The 11,595-nt window shown below is 34.7% G+C and overlaps 1 protein-coding gene across 3 annotated transcripts; it reads left to right on the top strand.

Annotated features, from left to right (window-relative positions):
- Positions 1-6,952: 6,952 nt before the first annotated feature.
- On the top strand, positions 6,953-10,781 carry LOC105107170 (protein CHUP1, chloroplastic-like). 3 transcript variants are annotated; one of them, XM_011001002.1, is made up of 5 exons: positions 6,953-7,099; positions 7,692-7,938; positions 8,046-8,137; positions 8,905-9,678; positions 9,767-10,781. In XM_011001002.1, exons 2-5 carry the CDS (start codon positions 7,794-7,796, stop codon positions 10,652-10,654), a joined length of 1,899 nt encoding a protein of 632 aa, XP_010999304.1. In that variant the 5' UTR covers positions 6,953-7,099; positions 7,692-7,793; the 3' UTR covers positions 10,655-10,781. The 3 variants fall into 3 exon arrangements, with proteins under 3 accessions (XP_010999304.1, XP_010999303.1, XP_010999302.1); XM_011001001.1 differs by having other exon boundaries at positions 8,037-8,137; XM_011001000.1 differs by having other exon boundaries at positions 8,022-8,137.
- The last annotated feature ends 814 nt before the right edge of the window (positions 10,782-11,595 follow it).

The following is an 11,595-nucleotide window of genomic DNA, read 5'->3' as shown; positions in this document are numbered from 1 at the left end:
TTGTTGTTTATAATTTGTACAATTAACCTCCTTGTGGTATGACCCTCATCTTGCCGGGTTATTTATTACTTCGACACTCCTACACTTAGAAGAAGACATCAATCTTTTAGTCATGTTAATAACTAATGTAATCATGTTAACAATTTATAATCTGATTGGAACCTTCTTTATGTGTGGTTTTCTTTTAGTAATAAGAGTTTACACTATACTTGTTTGAAATACCATTAATGGATCCTCTAACCTTGACATTTATTGTTATCATTGTTTAATCCTTACATTGATCTTTCATCTCGAAGTTCTCATCAACTTCTTCTTCTTCTTCTTCTACTACCACTACTACTACTATTACTATTACTATTGTTGTTGTTGTTGTTGTTGTTGTTATATTGCTATTATTTATAATTTGTACCATTAACCTTCATGTAGTTTGACCTTGGTCTTGCCAGATTATTTATTACTTCGACACTCCTACACTTGGGGGAGGACATCAATCTTTTGGTAGTGTCAATTCTAATAAAAAAAACCAGAAGGGAGAAGTGAACAAAATATGAATGCATGTTATGCTTTTTAAATTGCTAGATATTCATGTTGTTATATTTATTGTGATATTCATATTTCAATCATATGTTCTTTGTTTCAAGATCATCACATGCACGATAGGAGTAGATTCTAGCTTATGTTCCTTTCTTGTAATCTAGGTTCTAGGGAGTATACCCTTATATTTTGTAAACATGAAAATGTTTGTATAATTGAATTTGTATAATTAATGTTTAAACTTGAATGAATGAACCAAACTCTGTAGTTCATATAACCATATTTAATGTCTATGTGTTTGTATTTTTATCCATCCACAATAATATTTTGTTATATAAGGTATATCATAAATATTGTGGTTGATAAGTGTTATAATATTTGTAGAATTGAAACCTAGGATGATTGGGTCAGGATTGAGTTATGAAATGCAAGTTATTAGAAGTATAAACAAGTTACATGTTGCTAACTTAGGACTTTCTGATATAAGGGGACTTTATTGAAATTTCGGTAGATGTTAATATGAAGACCATGAATATAAAAAAATAAAATTTATTACTCTCTTTTTTGATTGACATGAGATTGTTGCTTTTATCCTAGTATAAGGTTGAGCTGTTAAAGTAATGGTCGTGGTTTTAATTTGTGAAGGAGGATGATGTTTCTTTTTTATATTCAATTCGGTTTCTATCTCCTCTTCTTCTTCCATCTTAATTTGTTTCGACCTTTGTTCTTCAAATTCTTTCCCACTTCGCAGCATGACCGCACTAACATTCTCTTTTGGATTTAATGTTTTGGAGTGCAATTTTCCATTCATTTGTGCTTCCAATTTCCCTACACTTGAAGCTATTTTCCTCATTTGCTTCTCTAAGTTGTGAGTGATTGACTTTGTTTCTTGTTGAAAAGACATGAAATTTTGTTGTAAGGTCACGGTGTTAGAAGCCAAAGATTTCATCATCTCACAAAGATCATTACTAGATGATAATCCCGTAACATTGGAGTTTGTGAATGGAGGGGGTTGTCTCGCTTAATAATTATATTGGGGCTGAAATCTATAGGGATGGAATTGTCGGCCTTGATTGCCTTGTTGAGGCAGGTTCCCATAGTGTAAGTTGGGATCATCCCTCCATCCAGGATTGTATATATGGGAAAAAGGATCATACTTATGCTGAGGTTGTCCATTGAATGCTCCATCAATTGTATTAGTTTGTTCAATGTAATCTTCTTGCATTGTTGGGCATATATCTGAAGCATGTCCTTGTAAGGAGCATATGCTATAAACTTTCACTTGGTATACATTTCCACAAGTCAAAGAACGCACAAGAGAAGTAAGATCATTTACTTTATTATTAAGGTTGAAAATACTTACCTCATCTACTCGTTTGCTTGTGAAGTCTTTACAGGTGCCAAACTATTTCGAGTTGGCTACCATGTTTGAGATCAATTGGCGTACAACCTCAAGTGTCTTATCTACCAATGCCCCTCCACTTGTAGTATCAATAATATTACGGTTAGTATACTTCAATCCTTTTTAGAAATATTGAATGAGCAGCTGATCGAGTATTTGTTAATGAGGGCATTAAATGCACAGTTGCTCAAATCTTTCCCAATACTCAAAAAGTGTTTCTCTATGAGATTGTTGAATCCCATATATTTCTTTTCTAATATTGGCAACTCGAAATGTTGTGAAATACTTCTCAAGAAAAATCTTCTTTATGGCATTCCAAGTTCCAATAGAACCTGAGAGAATAGAGAAAACTTATGCCTTTGATGCCCCTTTTAAAGAGAAAGGGAAAGCTTAACTCATTCTTTGTCAACTCCATTCGGTTTCATACTAATGCAAACCATGTGAAACCCCTTGAGATGGGTATAACGATCTTCTCTTACAAGACCATTAAATGTTGGTAGCAAATGTATAAAACCAGATTTGAGCTCGACGTTTACATTATTGTCAATGTTTATGTATAATGGTTGATTTTCCATATTAGGAGCAGCAAGTTTTTTAAGTGTTTGTTGTTGTGCAATAGCCATGGTGTTGATGTGAGCTTCCTTTCATAACCTATGTAAGGTGTTTTCTATTTCGAGATCCACCTGCACTTAACTCTGGTTAGTAGAATGGATTACAAGCATAAATCGTCAAGAAAACTTAAAAGAAACCAGTTACACAAGAGATAAAAAACAATGCAACTTGTATGAAAATCCTACATTAGAAAACTAAAATTTCCTGAAAACCCTAGAAAAGAGTAGAATTTGGCTGCGATAAGGTTGGGTTAGTGGCCAAAGGCACTAGTCCAATCCAGAACGTCATTTCCCTTTAGGAAACAAAAGGCCGATACCTTATTCCACTAAAAAAATCTATTTTAAACAGTACCACTATCATACATGAACAATACAACAGCAAGCAAAAAAAAAAATTTTTAGAAAAATAAATAGCAATCACAGCAGATAAAAATAACAACACAAGAATCAATAAAAATGACTTCCCCTTCAACGGCGCCAAAATTTATTGCGATGTCATAGTCGCACAAATTAATTACCCTAACTTAAAACACAACATACAAGATAATATAGAGCAAGCAAGGGGATCCCATGAGGAAGGTTTGAGTCAGATTTTTATGTTATATAATATGCAATTTAGGGGGTATGGAAGTTATCCAGGCTAAAGCAAAAGAAAACAGAAAACTATCAAGAGAAAATTAAATAAAACCAAAATTTATCAAGAGAACAAACTTTGGTTACAATTAAACGTCCACCTACAGAAATCAGAACTAATCATGAAAACAAAATATCAATTTATATTCTGAATATTGATATCTTCTTAACTTTGATTAGTTAACGGATCCGCCGTATAGTGTTACTTGTGCCTAAAAAGGATGAAATATAAAGGTTGTGTATTGATTGCCAAGCCATCAGCAATATAATGGTAAAATATAAACATTACATTCCTAGGCTTGATGACATTCTAGATAAGTTATATCGATCATGCATTTTCTCTAAAATTGATTTGAAAAATGGGTGCCATTAGATTAGGATGAAAGGTGATGAGTGGAAAACTGTATTTAAAACTAAATATGATTTGTATGAATGGTTAGCAATGTCATTTGGACTTACAAATATACCTAGTATGTTTATGCATTTAATGAATCATGTATTGTGTGTATTTATAGATAAGTTTATGGTTATGTATTTTGATGATATTATAATCTACAACAAGAACTTAAATAAACATTTTTTTTTTAATCCAAATGTAAGTATACATAAAGATAAAAAATAATCATGCTGGAGAACCAGCAAACCCATGTAAATGTAGAAGTGAAAGGAGGGAACATGCTCCCTTAATCAACAGAGACTGAAAAACAACCTAACTGATGCAAAAATAACCAACTACTTCGAAGCAGAGATTAAACCAAGAACAAAACCAAAAAGGAAACAAGCTCCCTAGCAAAATTGGCCATGCCAAGCCAACAACAACAAAATCTATGAGAGATTAAGGATTAAACCAAACCAAGATCAATGGTGTCGAAATTAACCCAGCAATAAGAAAAGTAAAGATGCAACAAAAGCACATAACCAACAGCTGTGACAGTATGCATAGCCTAAAGGAGAGACCATCCGGACTGTAACAGGGAAGTGAAAGCTCGCCAACTTTACCACTGGGAGAAGCAGCAGGAAAATGAGATCCGAGTAACAGCAGAACCAGCAAATGACAGAAGCAAGCCTATCACCTGCAGACAGCAACCTGGAGGAGCAAACATGCTAACCAACATCAATACGAGAAGGGTCTTTTTCATGGAAGTAAAAAATGGTGTAAAACTGAATCTGGAACTTACGGAACGTGCGGTCGACATAGTTGCAATTGCTGTCAAAGACACTTTTATTCCTTTCTTGCCAAATAAGGTAGACAACTATGGCAAGAGAAACCCTTCTCATTCTAGATTCAAAACCTATGTGACATGATTTTAAGCCCCTCAAAGCACTATTAAGAGTTGACATACGCCTTGTAATACGTAGCCACGACCTGATTTTAATCCATATGGAAGATGCCCAGGTACAAGCAAAAAATAGGTGGCCATGTGAATCCTCACCTTGAGAGCACAAGACACAAGTCGTGTTAGGATCCAAGAAAGATAGCCTAGCCTGTCTTTGGTTTTGAGTTTGCCAATTACAGCTAGCCATAACACCAAGTTGTGCCTAGGCAATGACCGTTGTTCCAAGACCGGTTTATTCCAGCAAACCATAGTACTTTTAAATCTGAAATGTACATAAGCAGCTGTCGAGTATAGACCAGATGAGGTATCTCAGCTGTGCAACAAAGACAGGACTTGAGGATGTCCTCTACACTCTTGCAGCAGTTCATTCTTGAGAGGGAGAATCGATTTCCATGATGGCGAAGAGGTTTTCTGAGCTGTAGCATTCTATATGGAAGTTTGATGAAGATAATAGTGGTGAACCCATTAGATCCAAAGAAAATCAGTTTTGGAATGGACATTCCATAATTGCTTAGCCAAGAAGCTTTTATTTCAAGCCTTAATGTCAAACAACCCCTTCCTCCTATTTTAGAAAGACAAGCTGTTTTTCAAGCAACAAGAGCCTGATGGTGTCGTAAGATATTGCCACTTCAAATGAAGTTTCTACGGAGACTTGTAATTTGATGGAAAACAGTAGAGGGCAAAGGAAAGATGTTGACCCAAAATTGAACCATCCCATGAATAACCGACTGAAGGAGTTCTAGTCTCCTAGCATAAGAAGGATGCTTCCCCATCCAACCTTGGATAGCCGATTCCAGCTTGTGCAGTAAAGGAGAAAATTGACTAGCCAGTAGCCTATGAGGGCTCAGGGGAACATCAAGATATCTGAAGGGAAAAAAGCCTTTCAAAAAGCCAGAATCTTGCAAGATCAAAAGCTTGGACATCTCATCAACACCTCTAAAATAGATAAGAGGATTTATCTGAATTGATATCAAGACCCGACATCCTCCCAAAGATCTGTAGCTGCTGGAGGAAAATATCCACCGATGATCTATCCCCACGGCAGAAAAGTACAGCATCATCAGCAAAAGCCAAGTGGAGAATACCATGGACCCTGGATTTAGGATGATATTGCATGAGTTTGTACAAGTTTATTGACGACACGTAAAAATAGATTATACTTCAAATTTTTTCACAAACTTTTCGATTGTCAACAAGCTTACATTTAATCTCCTTTTACTTTTTAATTGCTTACAAATTTAGATGTGAACATACTTAAGAATTATTAAATTAGTTTGTTTATAAACTGGTTCATAGGTCTAATTGAAATAGTTTATGAACCCAAACCAAATAAATTAAGTTGAATTCAAGTTTGACTTATTATAAAGTGAGTTTTAAAATAAAGTTAGAACAACTTGTCATTGAGAAACATGCCTGAGGCTAAATTTCAATTAAGTGTATGAACATGAAGTTTTTAATCTTTTTTTTAGTTATTTATACGAGTACAATTACCCATTTGTGAAATTTATACCTTCTCAATAATAGAGTCACATTAATAAGACTTGAATACAGTACATGACAAGATTTTTTTTTCATAAGCACCATCATGCTAAACATATGGCGTCTCATTAAATGATAACCCTTGATTAGGATGTCTACTCAGTGTTAAGGATTTATGATCCAAAATAAACTCATTAAGAAAATTGAAACAAAAGAAAGAAAGAGCGTTAAAAACTCTTAAAAAGAGAATACCAAAGAATAACATATAATAAACAAATAATATTCTAATACACTCATTCTATAATATATACCCAATTTTGTTCAAACATGAGCACTTAATTTGGGTTCTCGTTATTTTGCGAAACTTTCATGAAAAACACACAAAAAGCATTGTCATAAAATTTCTCAAATTCTTCAAAATTTAGCAATTTTATAAATCTTTAGTATTTTGCATATTTTATTTTAATTCTAAATAGGCAGGTAAAAGGATTATAAAATAAAATAACAAGATAAAACAATGAGTGAAAAATAAAAAAAATAAAAAGTAAAAATTAAATAAAATATGAGTTAGAATATTTTCTTTCATTTTTTTATATCCTAATTCTATAATTGTTTTTTAAAATTTTAATCAAATATATGAAGTTTGCCTTAGATTTTTCTTGAAAATACAACTCTTAAAAATAAAAAAAAAATATTGAACGAGAGTGGAGAGTTAAAATTAATTAATTTATTTATTTATAATCAATTCCCTTTTAAGGATTCTCCGTATCATTACATTGTTTCGAAACCGTTTGAACAAGGATTCAGAAAATTTATTAACTTTTTATTTTATTTTTTGATAAATTAAAAAAAAAATCTCTTGAAGTTTTAATATATTTATATCAAAAATAAAAAAAAATTCATTTAACACATTAAAAAATTTCTACTGCATTCTCTCTCATAACTCCCAGACAGTCCCTAGTAATAACTTTGCTGAACACCTGTAACAATACTAATTTTGCTTGTTTGTAAGATTGATTTTTCTGGCGTGAGAGAAGAAGAAAGGCCAGATCATAAAAATAATAATCAGACTTCACATTGACATTCAATCCCTCGATTTAATGGTTAGTTTTATGTTTTTCTGTGTTTTCCTTCCAGTTTGGCTTTTGCTTTTTTTTTCCTTTCTTTTCTTTTTGGCTTGTTTTGACATCTATTTCTGTTTCGGGGCATGCACTTTGTCTTATTGACATGGGTTTCTCTTGTTTTTGATATCTTTGAACCTTTCTGGTTTGATCTGTGAATTGTCGGATAAAAAATCTTTTGTATTCCCCCCAGAATCAGCATGGTTGATTGAGAAGTTGCTTTTTTTGGATTCATTAATTGTTGCTATTGGTCGTCGTCGTCGTCGTTTGTTTAATCTTCCAAGCTTCCTGTTTGGAAGAAATTACATGCCTTGAATTAAATTTAGCTTCTTTGATCATTCATTTCTTTCTTTCTTTTTTGGCCATCTCTCATAAGGTTTGGCTTATTCTGGATTCTTAGTTTTATATGCTTAGGACCATGTGTGGTTCTTGGTCTTTCTCTTTGTTTCTTTGGAACCAAGATTAATCGTATACATGGGTTTTGCTCCTTCATTTTTTCTTCCCATTTTAATGGTCTTTTTGTCTGTCATTTTAAATATTAGGCTGGCTAATATTAGTTGTTCTGGCCATGTAGATGGAGGATGATGAAGAAGAAGACCTATGATCTTTCTCTCTATTCACATGTGTATTCATAAGTTGACCTGTAGATATATAATTTTTTTTAATAGTATACACGATGGTAAGAGATAAAAGAGATATAAGTCCCGTTTTACTCAAATTTGGGGCAGCTTTAGCTGTCTCTATTGCTGGATTTCTCCTTTCACGCTTGAAAACCAACAGGAATAAATCTTCCCAGCCTCCTCACTCCCCACGCTCTTCAGGTTTGCTCTCCTTATCCACTGATTGGTCTTGCTTTAGTTTCTGTCTGCCTTTGGACAATTCTGCCTATTTTCATTGTTCATAGATCATGGTACTGAAGTTGATGTAGGAAGGGGAAGATCTTGGCGCAGAGATGATCTTCAAGTGACTAATAGAACATCCAGTTCTGGCAGTTTGACTTCAATTTCAACAGAAATACATGTAAGTTTCATTCATAAATTTTAATTGCACAGGATAATGTTTTCTGTCGCCAATTTAGAATACATTTAGGTTGATTAATTCTTGAATTAGCAAGTGTCTGATAGTGATGAGTTCAAGATGGCAAGGTAGCATTTTTTTTCAGTTTGTTTATATAGATATTCATTTTTATGAAAAATAAATTAATTGCGGAGCGGTGATTGGTGAAGCTTGTAGTATTTTCTTTGTTTTACTTTGCGTTTTTGAATGGAACAATTTTGTTGTATAAACATATCTAAAATCAGTTTATCCAATTGATATTAGAAATTGTTTTGTTACCTCATCACCTTACTACGTGCTTACTTTTAGTGAATATATCAGTAAAATTTGAACCTGCCACCTCTCCCTCAAGAAAAGGCGAAGAAATTAGTGAAAATTATGCGCTTACTGGGTCATGGAAGGACTCTAATCTAAGTTCTGCCTAGGTGAAATATATCAGGACTCCAAAATAAATTATTTTACTTCTTTAATATGGTGATTAAATATTACCTTTGCTCCTATCTTTCTACAATAGTGATGGGGATGCTTGTTGTATTATCTATCACATTGGATTTTTTGATGGAGTACCTTGTACTCCATTGGTCATGAGTCATTTTAGGAAACTAAATTCTCTCACCCGTTTGTTTGGCCATTGTCCTGTGGTTTATGGTGCTTCAAAAGGCATACATTTTATGTCTTTGTTATTAATTTTTAATTTTAGGAACCAACATTTTATGATTTCTGTTCAATAGGAAGACTCGTACATGCTCAAGGTTGCCGTTGATAATTCTAAGGTTTTTTATCCAAGCAGTAGACAGAGTTGGGATGAAGATGGGTACCTCTTAACCGAATTCAATGATTTCATGAAGGAATTTGACTTTAATGTTCATAATTCTGGGACGTCTCCTAGCAAAGATGAAACACCAAGGTCAGATGTGGAAACTCCAAGAACATTCAAAGGTGCGGAAAAGGTCAATTATGAGCAAGAGATAAAATATCTGAAGAGCATGGTTAAAATGCTTCAAGATAGGGAAAGGAACCTTGAGGTCCAAATGCTTGAGTTTTATGGTCATAAAGAGCAAGAAACTGCTGTGATGGAGTTGCAAAACCGTTTGAAAATAAACAACATGGAGGCTAAGTTATTTGCTCTGAAAATTGAATCCCTACAGGCTGATAACAGAAGACTGCATGATCAAGTGGCTGATCATGTGAAAGTTGTTACTGAGCTTAATGCTGCCAGAACAAAAATTAAACTGCTGAAGAAAAAACAAAGGTCTGAAGCAGAGCAGAACAGAGAACAGATATTGTCCCTTCAAAACATAGTTTCTAGGTTGCAAGAGCAGGAACTCAAATCTGCTGCAACTGATTCAGATATTAAAATGAAGTTGCAAAGGCTGAAGGATTTGGAAACAGAGACAGAAGAGTTAAAGAAGTCTCACTTGAGATTGCATCTAGAAAATTCTGAATTGGCCTCTCAACTGGAGTCCACCAAAATCCTAGCAAATTCCATTCTTGAGGATCCAGAGGTAATTAATCCATTCTTGATAAATTATGCAACGTTCCTCAGTTATACACTTCATTTGTGATTCATTTTCCAGTTGCATTTTCTTGCAGACAGAAACATTAAGGAAGCTGGGCAATCAGTTGAGGCAGGAAAATGAGGACTTGGTGAAGGAAGTTGAGAGACTTCAAGCTGACCGGTGCACTGATGTTGAAGAATTAGTCTACCTCCGCTGGATAAATGCTTGCTTGCGACATGAATTGCGCAATTTTCAGCCCCCATATGGTAAAACTGTTGCAAGAGACCTTAGTAAGTCTCTAAGCCCCAGGTCTGAGGAGAAAGCAAAACAGCTCATACTCGAATATGCAAATACTGAAGGGATGATGGAGAAGGGGATCAACATTATGGAGTTTGAACCTGATCACTGGTCATCCTCCCAAGCCTCATATATGACAGACCTGGGAGAACTTGATGATTCTCTATCACCAAAAACAAACCACTCAGGCAAAACCAAAATTTTCCACAAGCTTAGGAGACTTTTATTGGGAAAGGAGACTCATAATCAGAGTCATGGATCATCAGGCGGCAGAACTGGAGCGACAGGAGACTCTGATTCTCCAAATGGAAGTTTAAGTGTTTCAACACCAACTGACAACACAAGTGATCTGCAATCTACTAGAGGTCAAACTCCATCCTTCTATTCATCTAGACATTCTGTGGATACCCAAAGAACCAGGAGTTTGGAGAACAGTAGGAGAAATAGTGAGGCCGGATCCTCTCATTGGTATAGGAGATTTTCATCAAGTAGAGCTAGCGATTTGTCACTTGAAAATTTACTGGATCAAGACTTGTATTCTATAGAGAAATCCGAGTTGGTGAAATTCGCTGAAGTTCTGAAGGACCCTGGAAGTAGAGCCGGAAATGGCAATAGGATGAGTAAATTGCACAGAAAATCAGTATCAGTGGGCTCATTTGAGGCTCTTCATCGCTCTTCAGAATAATCTCACCTTATTACCTTTTCATACATGCTCTCGACTAAAGGGGATGCCAGTCAGCATAACTTCACCATATTGTTTACTAATGACAGTAAAGAAACAAGTTTTTTTTTAAAATACACGTTTATATGAATGGCAAATGTTAAGAGTTGCCAAGTTAATTTCTAAAACGCAGCAAAACTATCTAGTTTGTAAATGGAAAATCTTTCAATGCTTTTCCAACCCCACCCCCCTCAATGAGGTTAGTAGCACAATTGGTATTAAGAGTAGTTGGGTCTGTGAATAACTTTGGCACCTTTTCAGAATGTTTCCCACTAGAAAAGCTGCCTTCGTGATGAAGTCAAAGTTAGCTTTTCTTTAGACACAGATATCACTGGATTTGTGGTGGTTTCAGAAACCAAAACCACACGGATTCCCTTGGTAAGATGGAACCTGCAAAAGAATGCAATAGTGGCGGAGAGTATCCATATGCTTTCCTCTTTCAGGTTTTTGGGCAAATATCTTAGGTCTTAATACCTAGCCTTTTCGCAGAATAATCTCTTCCATTTGTGTTTGCTATTATATCAAAATTAAGTAGAGATAAAAATTTTGCTAGTCACAAACAGAATTCATCAAGCATTCGGAAAGCCTTGATTTTTCATGATGTGAATTGATCAAGCGCACCCACCCACACATTTCTTATTTTTCTTACCATGATGATGAATTTGAACAAAGACAGAATGAATCCAATCCTCATATTTTATAAATAATTTAAACAGAAGCCCGCGTGGTGGTGCAGACTCTATAAATAATTCTGATTACCCTAGTTGAATAAGCTCATTCCTTCATCTTACTGACCTATGCATGTTCACTCAACCCCAGATAGGAGATGACTTTGATTACTCGTTCTGCTTCTTTATTATTGAATTTCATGCTTCAAAGCACAGTTGAGCCAGGCTTTAAACCCT

This window comes from Populus euphratica, unplaced genomic scaffold (genome assembly GCF_000495115.2).
Source record: "Populus euphratica unplaced genomic scaffold, PopEup_1.0 scaffold414.1, whole genome shotgun sequence".
Taxonomy (NCBI): domain Eukaryota; kingdom Viridiplantae; phylum Streptophyta; class Magnoliopsida; order Malpighiales; family Salicaceae; genus Populus; species Populus euphratica.
The sequence above is the reverse complement of the archived record's forward strand: the minus strand, read 5'-3'. Positions and strand labels throughout refer to the sequence as shown.

Coding starts and splice junctions, on each gene's coding strand:
- LOC105107170 (XM_011001000.1), top strand. CDS start 7,794: ATGGTAAGAGATAAAAGAGATATAAGTCCCGTTTTACTCAAATTTGGG. Junction 8,138..8,904: donor CAATTTCAACAGAAATACAT/GTAAGTTTCATT, acceptor TCTGTTCAATAG/GAAGACTCGTACATGCTCAA. Junction 9,679..9,766: donor CCATTCTTGAGGATCCAGAG/GTAATTAATCCA, acceptor ATTTTCTTGCAG/ACAGAAACATTAAGGAAGCT.